This window comes from Bombina bombina, chromosome 2 (genome assembly GCF_027579735.1).
Source record: "Bombina bombina isolate aBomBom1 chromosome 2, aBomBom1.pri, whole genome shotgun sequence".
NCBI lineage: Eukaryota > Metazoa > Chordata > Amphibia > Anura > Bombinatoridae > Bombina > Bombina bombina.
Genome location: NC_069500.1, coordinates 732,402,951 through 732,419,998, shown reverse-complemented (window position 1 = coordinate 732,419,998; position 17,048 = coordinate 732,402,951). Strand labels below are relative to the sequence as shown.

The 17,048-nt window shown below is 40.6% G+C and overlaps 1 protein-coding gene across 3 annotated transcripts in view; it reads left to right on the top strand.

Moving 5' to 3' along the window:
* The window catches only part of GAK (cyclin G associated kinase), a 799,358-nt gene that overhangs the window by 510,690 nt on the left and 271,620 nt on the right, over positions 1-17,048 (top strand). For all 3 annotated transcript variants that reach the window (XM_053702755.1, XM_053702754.1, XM_053702753.1), the window contains exons 17-18: positions 345-462; positions 15,341-15,420. In XM_053702755.1, coding sequence (XP_053558730.1) covers positions 345-462; positions 15,341-15,420 — 198 coding nt within the window. The remainder of the gene's footprint in view (positions 1-344; positions 463-15,340; positions 15,421-17,048) is intronic.

Below are 17,048 nucleotides of genomic sequence, written 5' to 3'. Positions count from 1 at the left end.
AATACATGTATTTTACAAACATTATTCTAATCAAGAGTTATTCCAGTTCGTGCCATGTCTACTATTATATAGACCGTGTACAAAACTTCTTGATGAATATTTGTTGGTGGTTTATTGGGGGGAGGGAGTGACTCAAGACAACGCTAAACTAATGCTTTCAATAGTTTCCATATGCAGACTTGTGTTCCTAAATAGCACTCACCAAGTTTCCCCCACAGGCACTGGAGTCAAGATATTATGTTGTGGAAATTTATATGGTTTTCCTGCAACTATAAGGTGATGCATTTAATAATTGTCAAAAAATTGTCTAGCAGGATTCATAATGCAGTTTGTTTTGATTTCAGGGAATTTAAAAACGAAGATGGGAAAGCTGAGATCCCCTTGGATGTGACAGTACAAGGTGATGTTCTGATTGTAATCTATCATGCACGATCAACACTGGGAGGAAGATTACAAGCAAAGGTACATTAGAATGTGTATTTTTATTTAGATTAAGACACTAATGTTGACTGTGATGTAGATGTTAGGAGTCCTTTATGGTCAAGTAGACACAAAATGAAATCCTTTTATTGCATAACTTGAGTAGCACATTTTTAGGTCCACCTCCCTTGTAGCAAGTAGTTTTTTCCTTTTTATATGGTCTGTTGTTGGGCATTGACAGTGACTTGTTGAAAGTTTGTCAAAGGCAGTCAGCCCATTCCAACTTATTGAAAAGAAACCCATAATTTTTCTTTCATGAATTAGCATACAGTTTTAAAAAACTTTATAATTTACTTATTTTAAAATGTTCTTCTGTTGGTATGCTTTGTTGAAAATCAGGGAGGTAAGCTCAGGAGTGTTCATGTGTCTGCAGCACTATGGGCTCGATTTATAAGTCATTTGCGGAATTCTCCTTTCTGTTCTCCTATCCGTTCTCTGCAGCTTTCCTTTGGAGAGGCGCACCTGTGCGCTCGTATTTATGCTAAAAAAGTTGTTTTTTGTCAGCCATTAGAGAGCTGAGGAGAACTAAATATAAATGTCTCCAGTCGAATTAGTATCTGCGCCTTATTTATCACTGAAAATAAACAACCATTCTCCATGTAAGTCATATATAAGCCAATAGAAATATTTATACAGCCTTCTTAGTAGCTTTAACGCCCCTTTTCAACTGTCATATGATTGTGGGTGATTGTGACCACAGATGCCAGCCTTCTGGGTTGGGGAGCAGTCTTGGGTTCGTTGAAGGCTCAAGGCCTATGGTTTTGGGAGGAGTCGGATCTCCCCATAAACATCCTAGAGCTGACAGCGATCTTCAACGCTCTGCTGGTCTGGTCTAAGTTAGCTTTACCCCAGTTTATCAGGTTTTCAATCGGACAACATAACCTCGGCGTACATCAACCACCAGGGGGGAACTCGGAGTTACTTGTCCAAGACAGAGGTTGTCCGAATTATTTAGTGGGCAGAGACCCACAGCTGCTGTCTTTCTGTGATCCACATCCCAGGAGTGGACAATTGGGAAGCGGATTTTCTGAGCAGACAGACTTTTCATCTCGGGGGAAGTGGGAGCTCCAGCCGGAGGTTTTTTCCAGTTTGACCCTCAAATAGGGGCAGCCAGAGCTGGATCTCATGACTTCTCAGCAGAATGCCAAGCTCCCGAGGTACGGCTCAAGGTCAAGGGATCCACAGGCAGTCCTGATAGATGCTCTAGCGGTTCCTTGGAACTTCAGTCTAGCATACCTGTTTCCACCGTTCTCTCTCCTTCCAAGGGTCATTGCTCGGATCAAGCAGGAGAGGGCGTCAGTAATTCTCATAGCTCCGGCGTGGCCTCACAGGGTCTGGTACGCAGATCTAGTGGAAATGTCATATCTTCCACCTTGGATGCTTCTACTTCAGGGTCCCTTCTTTCATCCAAATCTCGTTTCTCTGAAGCTGACTGCTTGGAGATTGAACACTTGAATTTATCTAAGCGTGTGTTTTCAGAGTCGGTCGTTGAGACATTGATCCAGGCTCGTAAGCCTGTGACTCGTAGGATTTACCATAAGATTTGGCGTAAATATTTGTATTGGTGTGAATCCAGAGGATACTCTTGGAGTAGAGTCTTTATTCCTCGGATTTTGTCTTTTCTCCAGGACGGTCTGGAGAAGGGTTTGTCGCCTAGTTCTCTGAAGGGTCAGATTTCGTTACACAAGCGTCTGGCGGATGTGCCAGACGTGCAATTGTTTTTTCAGGCCCTGGTCAGTATCCGGCCTGTGTTTAAAATAGTTACTCCTCCCTGGAGTCTTAATCTTGTTCTTAAGGTTTTACAGCAGGCTCAGTTTGAGCCTATGCATTCCTTAGATATTAAGTTATTATCTTGGAAAGTTTTGTTTCTTGTTGCTATTTCTTCTCCTAGGAGAGTTTCAGAACTCTCGGCTTTACAGTGTGATTCTCCTTATCTTATCTTTCATTCTGATAAGGTGGTTTTACGTACTAAGTTGGGCTTCCTGCCTAAAGTTGTTTCGTGCAGGAATATTAATCAGTAAATTGTTGTTCCTCCTTTGTGTCCTAACCCTTCTCATAAGGAGAGTTTATTGCATAACTTAGATGTTGTACATGCGCTAAAATTCTATCTTCAGGCGACTAAGACTTTTGTCAGTCTTATGCCTTGTTTGTTTGTTTGTTTTTCTGGGAAATGCAAGGGTCAAAAAGCTACGGCTACTTCGCTTTCTTTTTTTACTAAAGAGTGTTATTCGTTTGGCCTATGAGACTGCTGGACACCAACCTCCACGAGGGCTGTTTCTTCTTCTTGGGCTTTCAAAAATGAAGCTTCTGTGGAACAGATTTGCAAGGCTGCAACCTGGCCATCTTTGCATACTTTTTCCAATTTCTATAAATTCGATACTTTTGCCTCGGCTGAGGCTTCCTTTGGGAGAAAGTTTCTTCAAGCAGTGGTGCCTTCTGTTTAGGTTACCTGTCTTGTCCCTTCCTTATCATCTGTGTCCTCTAGCTTGGGTTTTGATTCCCAACAGTAATTAATGATGATCCGTGGACTCACCGTGTCATTAGAAAGAAAATTAAATTTATGCTTACCTGATAAATGTATTTATTTCTTGACACAGTGAGTCCATGGCCCACCCTGATTTGTTTCAGACTTTTTTTTCTATTTACACCTCAGGCACCTCTGCACCTTGTTACTTCCTTTCTCTGCTTTCCTTTGGTTGAATGACTGGGGATTGTGGGTAGGGAAGTGATACTTATGCTGTGGTGTTTTTTTGTCTCCCCCTGCTGGCCAGGAGTTATATTCCCAACAGTAATCATTGATGGTCTGTGGACTCACCAGGTCAAGAAAGAAATTTATCAGGTAAGCATAAATTTCATTTTTCAGCAAAGGATAACAAGAGAAGGATGCAAATGTAATAATAGAAGTAAACTGGAAAGTTGTATTCTCTATCTGAATCATGAAAGAAAATTTTTGGGTTTCATGTCCCTTTAATGTCAGTGATTTTTGACAGGTGGCCATATAGTTTGTATTCTAATTCCCCTAAAGCTATGAAGAAGTTTACAGTTTCCAAAATATTAGTTTATAGTCTTACTCTTTCATATCGATTATAATATATATTATAGATTATAAGAGAATGTTCTGACTGCCTTACTAAAGAATAGTAAAATAAGTTCACTATTAAGATAAAAAAAGAAGTGGTATTTACCTTCTTATCAGTTCTATTGTAGTCTTACCTTGATTACGTGATGATGTATATAATCATGGCAATGAAGAGTTTAAAGCACTTGAGACACTGAAAGAGGGGGATGGTTTAACTGTGACAAACGCGTAGGTTCCAGGCTTCTGGTGAACCAGCTGGCTCATTATACATTTAAAAACATTTGTAGTATGTGTTAAATATATGTTAAAGGGACAGTATACACCAATCTTCATATAATTGCATGTAATAGACACTACTATAAAGAAGAATATGTACAGATACTGATATAAAAATCCAGTATAAAACCTTTTAAAAACTTACTTAGGAGTTCCCAGTTTAGCATTGTTGATGCGGTAGTCTGGGACACCTACTGAAAGTGGTTGGGTAAACAAAAAGAGCAGACACTCCCGCCCTTCCCTGCATATGAAAAGACAGATAACATAAACAGGAGCCTGCAGGAGTCTGTAAAATCATTTATACATCTGGCACTGTGGGGCTTGGTTAGGAGTCTAAAAATCAACACAATGCTCTTAAAAAAAAAAAATAAGCAAAACATTTTAAGCATATATTTTTAGAAAAACACCACAAAACATTTATGCAAAGAAAAACACTACAAAATATTTATGCAAAGAAAAATCTAGTGTACATTGTCCCTTTAAGTCTTAAATATCTGAAGAAGAAAAAAAAGGCACTGCAATGGTGCAAGATCAATGACACCTCACTAAGGATAGAAAACACATTTGTGTACTCAGAAATTGTGAAGCACTCAGATAGTGCTAATGAAGCCTGCTGAAGCTGAACCTTTAGAAGCTGTTCAGAAAGCTCAGCCACCTGTAACCACGACCCACTTCTGTACGATCAAACTGGTGAGCTGATATGTCAGTGATGTAACTCGATCTCCTCTGTCGAGACGGTTCTCAGGTGGGATATACCTCCTGAATGCATCAGACGCTAGGAAACGTCCTAGCCAATTATCTGTAGCAAAGAACTGTAAGTGCAGCAGGTGAAGTGCCAGGTCCTCCTGGGGGGGGGGGGGGGGATATACAGAAACGCTGTATTTTTCAGGGCTTTAATAATAACTTATGATCACTTTATGAATTGTGTTGATTATTATCACTGCAACTGAATAATATTTGAAATGGTAGAACTTTAATTAGAGCTATATGTGCATAGTTACCTTATTTTTTATTTTTATCTTTTGTTGCATTAGGGGGTCTCATCCAGTAAATAGTATATAATAGTCTTAAATATACCCGGTTGCCTTACGCATAGGTTTTCTCTGTAGAATTTAAGAGTGTTAAAAATCAACAATTGAAAATGACATGGGCACATGGCTCTTAATACATTACAAACACAAGCATGTGCTTTTAATTTGGCCTTTCTATTTGACCAGATACATACAGAAATGTTGAATACCACAAAGTATGCTTACCATTACAATTCAAACTTTTCATTAAAGGAACAGGAAACACAAAGTTTTTCTCCTACATTGGTGTGTCCGGTCCACGGCTTCATCCTTGTGGGAATATTCTCTTCCCTAACAGGAAATGGCAAAGAGAGCACAGCAAAAGCTGCCCATATAGCTCCCCCTCTGGCTCCGCCCCCCAGTCATTCTCTTTGCCGCTCTGAACAAGTAGCATCTCCATGGGGATGGTAAAAAGTATGTGGTGTTAGTTGTAGTTTTATTTCTTCTATCAAGAGTTTGTTATTTTAAAATAGTGCCGGTTTGTACTATTTACTCTACAACAGAAAGTGATGAAGATTTCTGTTAAAAGAGGAGTATGATTTTAGCACCAGTAACTAAAATCCATTGCTGTTCCCACGCAGGACTGTTGAAACCAGAGAACTTCAGTTGGGGGGAACAGTTTGCAGACTTTTCTGCTCCAGGTATGACTAGTCTCTTTTCTAACAAGACATAGTAATGCTAGAAGACTGTAATTTTCCCTCTTGGGACCGGTAAGCCATTTTCTTAGACTCATAACAGAATGAAGGCTTATAAATGGGCTCTATACTGGTTGACACTATGGTGGGCTAAATCGATTGATTTATATAATATTTATTTGACTTTTGGAGTGTTTTTGTGATATGAAACACTTTTGGGAACGTTTTTATTTCGCCTGGCAGTTGGTTAGACAGCTAATTTAGTCAGGAAGGCCCCTTCACTCTGGTATGCAGAGGGAGGAGGCCTCATTTTCGCGCCTCAGTTGCACAGTTACTTTTGGAAGCAATGCATGCAGCTTCATGTGAGAGGGTCCTGTGGCCATAAAAACTATTTCTAGAAGGCTTATTTCTGTGGTGAATAACCCCCAAGGAAGGTAAAAGCTGCAGCAAAGGCTGTGGCAGGGACTGTAGTGGGTTCAAACTGGTAAATTAAACAATTAGCTCCGGTTTGCTCATTTAAGGGGTTAGAGACTTGAAATTTGGTGTGCAATACTTTCAAAGCATTAAGACACTAGGGTGTAAATTTTGTAAAAATCGGATATTTCCTTCATAGTTTTTCAAGCATTCAGAAATAAACGGCTAGATTTGGAGTTTGGCGGTAAAAGGGCTGTTAACGCTCCGCGGGTTTTTTTCTGGCCGCACCATAAATTTAACTCTGGTATCGAGAGTTCAAACAAATGCTGCGTTAGGCTCCAAAAAAGGAGCGTAGAGCATTTTTACCGCAAATGCAACTCTCGATACCAGAGTTGCTTACGGACGCGGCCGGCCTCAAAAACGTGCTCGTGCACGATTCTCCCATAGGAAACAATGGGGCTGTTTGAGCTGAAAAAAAACCTAACACCTGCAAAAAAGCAGCGTTCAGCTCCTAACGCAGCCCCATTGTTTCCTATGGGGAAACACTTCCTACGTCTGCACCTAACACTCTAACATGTACCCCGAGTCTAAACACCCCTAGCCTTACACTTATTAACCCCTAATCTGCCGCCCCCGCTATCGCTGACCCCTGCATTACACTTTTAACCCCTAATCTGCCGCTCCGTAAACCGCCGCCACCTACGTTATCCCTATGTACCCCTAATCTGCTGCCCTAACATCGCCGACCCCTATGTTATATTTATTAACCCCTAATCTGCCCCCCACAACGTCGCCGACACCTACCTACACTTATTAACCCCTAATCTGCCGACCGGACCTGAGCGCTACTATAATAAAGTTATTAACCCCTAATCCGCCTCACTAACCCTATCATAAATAGTATTAACCCCTAATCTGCCCTCCCTAACATCGCCGACACCTACCTTCAATTATTAACCCCTAATCTGCCGACCGGAGCTCACCGCTATTCTAATAAATATATTAACCCCTAAAGCTAAGTCTAACCCTAACACTAACACCCCCCTAAGTTAAATATAATTTTTATCTAACGAAATAAATTAACTCTTATTAAATAAATGATTCCTATTTAAAGCTAAATACTTACCTGTAAAATAAATCCTAATATAGCTACAATATAAATTACATTTATATTATAGCTATTTTAGGATTAATATTTATTTTACAGGTAACTTTGTATTTATTTTAACCAGGTACAATAGCTATTAAATAGTTAAGAACTATTTAATAGTTACCTAGTTAAAATAATTACAAATTTACCTGTAAAATAAATCCTAACCTAAGTTATAATTAAACCTAACACTACCCTATCAATAAAATAATTAAATAAACTACCTACAATTACCTACAATTAACCTAACACTACACTATCAATAAATTAATTAAACACAATTGCTACAAATAAATACAATTAAATAAACTATCTAAAGTACAAAAAATAAAAAAGAACTAAGTTACAGAAAATAAAAAAATATTTACAAACATAAGAAAAATATTACAACAATTTTAAACTAATTACACCTACTCTAAGCCCCCTAATAAAATAACAAAGACCCCCAAAATAAAAAATTCCCTACCCTATTCTAAAATACAAAAATTACAAGCTCTTTTACCTTACCAGCCCTGAACAGGGCCCTTTGCGGGGCATGCCCCAAGAATTTCAGCTCTTTTGCCTGTAAAAAAAAACATACAATACCCCCCCCCCAACATTACAACCCACCACCCACATACCCCTAATCTAACCCAAACCCCCCTTAAATAAACCTAACACTAAGCCCCTGATGATCTTCCTACCTTGTCTTCACCATGCCAGGTTCACCGATCCGTCCTGGCTCCAAGATCTTCATCCAACCCAAGCGGGGGTTGGCGATCCATAATCCGGTGCTCCAAAGTCTTCCTCCTATCCGGCAAGAAGAGGACATCCGGACCGGCAAACATCTTCTCCAAGCGGCATCTTCTATGTTCTTCCATCCGATGACGACCGGCTCCATCTTGAAGACCTCCAGCGCGGATCCATCCTCTTCTTCCGACGACTAGACGACGAATGACGGTTCCTTTAAGGGACGTCATCCAAGATGGCGTCCCTCGAATTCCGATTGGCTGATAGGATTCTATCAGCCAATCGGAATTAAGGTAGGAATTTTCTGATTGGCTGATGGAATCAGCCAATCAGAATCAAGTTCAATCCGATTGGCTGATCCAATCAGCCAATCAGATTGAGCTTGCATTGTATTGGCTGATCGGAACAGCCAATAGAATGCGAGCTCAATCTGATTGGCTGATTGGATCAGCCAATCGGATTGAACTTGATTCTGATTGGCTGATTCCATCAGCCAATCAGAAAATTCCTACCTTAATTCCGATTGGCTGATAGAATCCTATCAGCCAATCGGAATTCGAGGGACGCCATCTTGGATGACGTCCCTTAAAGGAACCGTCATTCGTCGTCTAGTCGTCGGAAGAAGAGGATGGATCCGCGCTGGAGGTCTTCAAGATGGAGCCGGTCGTCATCGGATGGAAGAACATAGAAGATGCCGCTTGGAGAAGATGTTTGCCGGTCCGGATGTCCTCTTCTTGCCGGATAGGAGGAAGACTTTGGAGCACCGGATTATGGATCGCCAACCCCCGCTTGGGTTGGATGAAGATCTTGGAGCCAGGACGGATCGGTGAACCTGGCATGGTGAAGACAAGGTAGGAAGATCATCAGGGGCTTAGTGTTAGGTTTATTTAAGGGGGGTTTGGGTTAGATTAGGGGTATGTGGGTGGTGGGTTGTAATGTTGGGGGGGGGGGTATTGTATGTTTTCTTTTACAGGCAAAAGAGCTGAACTTCTTGGGGCATGCCCCGCAAAGGGCCCTGTTCAGGGCTGGTAAGGTAAAAGAGCTTGTAACTTTTTAAATTTAGAATAGGGTAGGGAATTTTTTATTTTGGGGGTCTTTGTTATTTTATTAGGGGGCTTAGAGTAAGTGTAATTAGTTTAAAATTGTTGTAATATTTTTCTTATGTTTGTAAATATTTTTTTATTTTCTGTAACTTAGTTCTTTTTTATTTTTTGTACTTTAGATAGTTTATTTAATTGTATTTATTTGTAGCAATTGTGTTTAATTAATTTATTGATAGTGTAGTGTTAGGTTAATTGTAGGTAATTGTAGGTAGTTTATTTAATTATTTTATTGATAGGGTAGTGTTAGGTTTAATTATATCTTAGGTTAGGATTTATTTTACAGGTAAATTTGTAATTATTTTAACTAGGTAACTATTAAATAGTTCTTAACTATTTAATAGCTATTGTACCTGGTTAAAATAAATACAAAGTTACCTGTAAAATAAATATTAATCCTAAAATAGCTATAATATAAATGTAATTTATATTGTAGCTATATTAGGATTTATTTTACAGGTAAGTATTTAGCTTTAAATAGGAATCATTTATTTAATAAGAGTTAATTTATTTCGTTAGATAAAAATTATATTTAACTTAGGGGGGTGTTAGTGTTAGGGTTAGACTTAGCTTTAGGGGTTAATACATTTATTAGAATAGCGGTGAGCTCCGGTCGGCAGATTAGGGGTTAATAATTGAAGGTAGGTGTCGGCGATGTTAGGGAGGGCAGATTAGGGGTTAATACTATTTATGATAGGGTTAGTGAGGCGGATTAGGGGTTAATAAATATAACATAGGGGTCGGCGATGTTAGGGGCAGAAGATTAGGGGTACATAGGGATAACGTAGGTGGCGGCGATTTGCGGTCGGAAGATTAGGGGTTAATTATTTTAAGTAGCTTGCGGCGACGTTGTGTGGGGCAAGTTAGGGGTTAATAAATATAATATAGGGGTCGGCGGGGTTAGGGGCAGCAGATTAGGGGTACATAAGTATAACGTAGGTGGCGGTCGGCAGATTAGGGGTTAAAAATTTTAATCGAGTGGCGGCGATGTGGGGGGACCTCGGTTTAGGGGTACATAGGTAGTTTATGGGTGTTAGTGTACTTTAGGGTACAGTAGTTAAGAGCTTTATAAACCGGCGTTAGCCAGAAAGCTCTTAACTCCTGCTTTTTTCAGGCGGCTGGAATCTTGTCGTTAGAGCTCTAACGCTCACTGCAGAAACGACTCTAAATACCAGCGTTAGAAAGATCCCATTGAAAAGATAGGCTACGCAAATGGCGTAGGGGGATCTGCGGTATGGAAAAGTCGCGGCTGTAAAGTGAGCGTTAGACCCTTTAATCACTGACTCCAAATACCAGCGGGCGGCCAAAACCAGCGTTAGGAGCCTCTAACGCTGGTTTTGACGGCTACCGCCGAACTCTAAATCTAGGCCAAAGTGTGCTCTGTTTATTATTTAAAGAGACAGTAACGGTTTTGTTTAAAAATGATTTTATTGCATTAATAGCCTGCCAAAGTCTGTCTAACATGTCTATACCTTCAGATAGCATATGTTCTGTTTGATTCAGGAAAAGTTTCTCAGCAGGCAGAACCTGATATCGTGGCATTTAAATTTAAGTTAGAACATCTCCGTGCCCTGCTTAAGGAGGTGCTAACTACACTTGATGATTGTGACTGTTTGGTGATTCCAGAGAAATTGTGCAAAATGGACAAATTCTTAGAGGTCCCTGTGCACGCTGATGCTTTTCCGATACCCAAGAGGGTGGCGGACATAGTGACCAAGGAGTGGGAGAAGCCAGGTATACCTTTTGTCCCACCTCCTATATTTAAGAAAATGTTCCCCATTGTCGACCCCAGAAGGGACGCATGGCAAACAGTCCCTAAGGTGGCGGGGACAGTTTCTACGTTGGCCAAGCGCACAACTATTCCAATTGAGGACAGTTGTGCTTTCAAAGATCCTATGGATAAAAAATTGGAAGGATTGCTTAAAAAGATATTTGTTCAGCAAGGTTTCCTTCTCCAACCAATTTCGTGCATTATTCCTGTCACCACGGCGGCGTCTTTTTGGTTTGAGGAACTAGAAAATTCGCTCCATAAGGAGACTCCATATGAGGAAGTCATGGACAGAATTCACGCACTAAAGTTGGCTAATTCCTTTATTTTAGATGCCGCTTTTCAATTGGCTAAATTAGCGGCGAAAAATTCAGGTTTTGAAATAGTGGCGCGCAGAGCGCTTTGGTTAAAATCTTGGTCGGCAGATGTGTCGCCCAAGACAAAACTGTTTAATATTCCTTTCAAAGGTAAGACCCTTTTTGGGACAGAATTGAAGGAGATTATTTCAGACATCACTGGGGGAAAGGGCCATGCCCTCCCACAGGATAGGCCTTTCAAGGCTAAAAACAAATCTAATTTTCGTTCCTTTCGCAATTTCAGGAACGGACCATCTCCTAACTCTGCAGCCTCTAGACAAGAGGGTAACGCTTCCCAGCCTAAACCAGCGTGGAAACCAATGCAAGGCTGTAACAAGGGCAAACAGGCCAACAAGCCTGCTGCTGCTACCAAGACAGCATGAAGGGGTAGCCCCCGATCCGGGACCGGATCTAGTAGCGGGCAGACTTTCTCTCTTTGCTCAGGCTTGGGCAAGATATGTTCCGGATCCCTGGGCACTAGAAATAGTCTCTCAGGGGTATCTTCTAGAGTTCAAGGAACTCCCTCCAAGGGGAAGGTTCCACATGTCTCGCTTATCTTCAGACCAGATAAAGAGACAGGTTTTCTTACATTGCGTAGGAGACCTATTAAAGATGGGAGTGATACACCCAGTTCCAACAGTGGAACAAGGTCTGGGTTTTTACTCAAACCTGTTTGTAGTTCCCAAAAAGAGGGAACTTTCAGGCCAATTCTGGATTTAAAAATTCTAAACAAATTTCTCAGAGTTCCATCGTTCAAAATGGAAACCATTCGGACGATCTTACCAACAATCCAGGAGGGTCAATATATGACTACCGTGGACCTAAAGGATGCGTACTTGCATATTCCTATCCACAAGGATCATCATCAGTTCCTGAGGTTCGCCTTCCTGGACAAACATTACCAGTTCGTGGCTCTTCCATTCGGTTTACCCACTGCTCCCAGAATTTTCACAAAGGTGCTAGGGTCCCTTCTAGCGGTTCTAAGGCCGAGGGGCATTGCTGTAGCACCTTACTTAGACAACATCCTAATCCAAGCGTCGTCTCTTTCCAAAGCAAGGGCTCATACAGACATTGTTTTAGCCTTTCTCAGATCTCACGGGTGGAAGGTGAACGTAGCAAAAAGTTCCCTGTTCCCGTCCACAAGGGTTCCCTTTCTGGGAACAATAATAGATTCTGTAGAAATTAAGATTTTCCTGACGGAGGTCAGAAAATGAAAGCTTCTAAACGCTTGTCAAGTTCTTCAATCTATTCCTCAGCATTCCATAGCTCAGTGCATGGAGGTAATAGGATTAATGGTTGCAGCAATGGACGTGGTTCCTTTTGCTCGAATTCATCTAAGACCATTACAACTGTGCATGCTCAAACAGTGGAATGGGGATTATGCAGACTTGTCTCCCCAGATTCAAGTAGACCAGGTAACCAGAGACTCACTCCGCTGGTGGTTGACTCAGGATCACCTGTCTCAGGGAATGAGTTTCCGCAGACCAGAGTGGGTCATCGTCACGACCGACGCCAGTCTCTTAGGCTGGGGCGCGGTCTGGGACTCCCTGAAAGCTCAGGGTCTATGGTCTCGGGAAGAGTCTCTTCTCCCGATAAACATTTTGGAACTGAGAGCGATATTCAATGCGCTCCTGGCCTGGCCTCACCTAGCGAAGGCCAAATTCATAAGATTTCAGTCGGACAACATGACGGCTGTAGCGTACATCAATCATCAGGGGGGAACAAAGAGTTCCTTGGCGATGAGAGAGGTATCCAAGATCATCAAATGGGCGGAGGATCACTCCTGCCACCTATCTGCAATTCACATCCCAGGAGTAGACAACTGGGAGGTGGATTATCTGAGTCGTCAGACTTTCCATCCGGGGGAGTGGGAACTCCACCCGGAGGTCTTTGCCCAGTTAACTCAACTATGGGGCACTCCAGATATGGATCTGATGGCGTCTCGTCAGAACTTCAAGGTTCCTCGCTACGGGTCCAGATCCAGGGATCCCAAGGCGACACTAGTGGATGCATTGGTGGCGCCTTGGTCGTTCAACCTAGCTTATGTGTTTCCACCGTTCCCTCTCCTTCCCAGGCTTGTAGCCAGGATCAAACAGGAGGAGGCCTCAGTGATTCTGATTGCTCCTGCGTTTCCACGCAGGACTTGGTATGCAGACCTGGTGAATATGTCATCGGCTCCACCATGGAAGCTACCTTTGAGACGGGATCTTCTAGTACAAGGTCCATTCGAACATTCAAATCTAGTCTCTCTGCAACTGACTGCTTGGAAATTGAACGCTTGATTTTATCTAAGCGTGGGTTTTCAGATTCAGTTATAGATACTCTGGTCCAAGCCAGAAAGCATGTGACAAGGAAAATTTATCATAAGATGGATGGAAAAAATATATCTGTTGGTGCGAATCCAAGGGATTCTCTTGGAGTACAATTAAAATTCCTAGGATACTTTCTTTTCTCCAAGAAGGTTTGGATAAAGGATTGTCAGCGAGTTCTCTAAAAGGACAGATATCTGCTCTGTCTGTTTTGTTGCACAAACGTCTGGCAGCAGTGCCAGATGTGCAGGCATTTGTACAGGCCTTAGTCAGAATCAAGCCTGTCTACAGACCCATGACTCCTCCATGGAGTCTAAACTTAGTTCTTTCAGTTCTTCAAGGGGTTCCGTTTGAACCTTTACATTCCATAGATATTAAGTTACTATCTTGGAAAGTTCTGTTTTTGGTTGCTATTTCTTCTGCTAGAAGAGTTTCTGAATTGTCTGCTTTGCAGTGTACTTCACCCTATCTGGTATTCCATACAGATAAGGTTGTTTTGCGTACCAAGCCTGGTTTTCTTCCAAAAGTGGTTTCCAACAGGAATATTAACCAGGAAATAGTTGTTCCTTCTCTGTGTCCGAATCCAGTTTCGAAGAAGGAACGTTTGTTACACAACTTAGATGTGGTCCGTGCTTTAAAATTCTATTTAGAAGCAACAAAGGATTTCAGACAGACTTCTTCCTTGTTTGTCGTTTATTCTGGTAAGAGGAGAGGGCAGAAAGCTACTGCTACCTCTTTCTTTTTGGCTGAAAAGCATCATCCGATTGGCTTATGAGACTGCCGGACGGCAGCCTCCTGAACGAATTACAGCTCACTCTACTAGAGCCGTGGCTTCCACATGGGCCTTCAAGAACGAGGCTTCTGTTGATCAGATCTGTAAGGCAGCGACTTGGTCTTCTCTGCATACTTTTGCCAAATTTTACAAATTCGATACTTATGCTTCTTCGGAGGCTGTTTTTGGGAGAAAGGTTTTGCAAGCCGTGGTGCCTTCCGTTTAGGTAACCTGACTTGTTCCCTCCCTTCATCCGTGTCCTAAAGCTTTGGTATTGGTTCCCACAAGTAAGGATGAAGCCGTGGACCGGACACACCAATGTAGGAGAAAACAGAATTTATGCTTACCTGGTAAATTTCTTTCTCCTACGGTGTGTCTGGTCCACGGCCCGACCTGGCTTTTAGTCAGGTTTAAAAAATTGTTTGTTTCTGCACACTACAGTCACCACGGCACCCTATAGTTTCTCCTTTTTCTCCTAACCGTCGGTCGAATGACTGGGGGGCGGAGCCAGAGGGGGAGCTATATGGGCAGCTTTTGCTGTGCTCTCTTTGCCATTTCCTGTTAGGGAAGAGAATATTCCCACAAGTAAGGATGAAGCCGTGGACCGGACACACCGTAGGAGAAATTTTCGTGGTTCTTTTGATAATCCTTTGTTAAATGCATGTAGATATGTACATGTTTGTAGCACAAGATAAGCAATAGGTTTGCTAGGATTCTTTTAACATTGATATGTGTGCAAACTCTGCTGCTGTGTACTGCTAAAAAGCATTATAGGTGTTCTCTTTACCAAAAATTACCCAAAAAAATGGGCCAACTCAAAAGCTTTACATGCCTGCGTTTTCAAATAAAGATACCAAGAGAACAAAGAAAAAATGATAATAAGAGTAAATTAGAAAATTGCATGCTCTATCTGAATCGTGAAATAACAAATTTAGGTTCAGTGCCCCTTTAAAATTGAATGCTCTATCCGAATCGTGAAAGAAAGAAAATTGGGTTTTGTGTCCCTTTAATGTTTTGTGTTGTGTTTTTTTTTTGTTTTGTTTTGTTTTTTGTCAGTCTCCTTTAAAGTGGAACAGTTATGTGTTTGTGATTACTATTTATGTAAGCCAAGATATACCTTACCTTAAATATATTGATTTTTTTCTTATTTTGTTTATTCATAAATGTGTATTTATTGGTTTTTGTGCGTTGCTTTTTAATAGATGACTTCCATGAAGATGTTCCAAATTCAGTTTCACACAGGATTTGTGCCGAGGAATGCAACAACTGTGAAATTTGCAAAGTATGTATGTTTATCATTTTGATTAAAAGTAAACGTGTGTGTGTGTATGTTATGTATGTGTGTGTATATATATATATATGTATGTATGTTTGCTCTTTTTGGTGATAAGAACAGGCAGTAAGATTTTTATTGCACCATTTTTTCCCCAATCCACTAACCTTATATACAACCTCCAGACTCAAAAATGCTGCCCACATGCAAATGTCATAACTCCCAATTCTCTCACAATGATCATTAAAGGGACAGTAAACCTTAAAAATAATGTTATATAATTCTGCACATAGTGCAGAATTATATAACATTATATTGGCGCAAACGTTTTAAAACAAAATTTCCCCTTTGAATTTTACTCTGTGATTTTCTGAGTGGGTCTGTTTTTTTCAAACAGCGCATCGGCCCAGCTGTATAGTCACAGCCCGGCTTGACCGCGCCATAGCACTAAGTGCAGCTCGCTCCTGCTGTCTGAGAATATCCTGCTACGTGTCTGAGAATATCAATGTATATTCCACACAAGTGGATCAAATTTCAAAATTTACTAACACACAAGTCCACTTCAACGGGGTAACTGGCCTACAACTGAGAAACCCATTGTAGCACACACTGCAATTAACAAAGATCCCTGTAGTAATTACCACTATTAGGTGAGCCCCACAATTGTGGGTAATAGTTGGGCTTAACACATAAATACTCTCACAAAATGGATTACCACAATTTTAAAAAAGTTCAAGGGCTTCTGTCTTACTCCAGATGGATACTAGTGTGATCAAAATATAACAAAGTTAAAAGTGCACACAAATTATTCAGACATACCTCAGCAGCCACACGCCTGACGGACGTTTTGCCAGAGCTTTTTCAAAGGTGCAGCTGGCCTCATTAGCCTTCATGTTTAAATAGATTCATGAGCCAATCACAGTATTTCTAAAAGAAACACATCCACCTGGTGTGCAATTACAATTTCATATCAGTAATTCATAAGTATTATGCAAATCTGTTTATCAGGATGGTACAAACTACAATCTATGTAGTAATTTGTTATGCAATAACATAACATGTTTTTTTTTGTTTTTTTTTTAATTTAATAAGTTTTTATTTGTTAACAATACAAATTCCATAAATACAGATTTTTCATGACATCATACATAGTTTACATAAAATTAACTAAGATAATAGCACCCTATACACTTATCTTTATCCCCAGGCCTAATATTGCCTAAGGAGTTTCTTCTGATACCAAGGGAAGTGTAATAAAAAAAGAAAGACATATTATGTTAGTAGTGACACATTCACTTATATTTACTACATATCAGCATTAATAATAGCATACTAATTCACTATATATTAGAAAGCCAGATGTAATTATACTGCTGTAAAAAAGATTATATTACTCCTATTTACAGTGCTAGTGTTGCATTATTCATGTTCAGCAGATTAGGTGGGGCATACCTGCATGACCTCACATCCAATGGAAAGCAAGATGTCATTCTGCATCATTAGAGTAAAAATGCGCCCCTTCTGTGTGCTCGAGTCTAGAACAAAACCAATAAACTGCAATTCTAATATATCATGATTTAGAATATCCTTAATATGCACTTTATTGATATTCATTTTAAAGATGTATTATGCACATC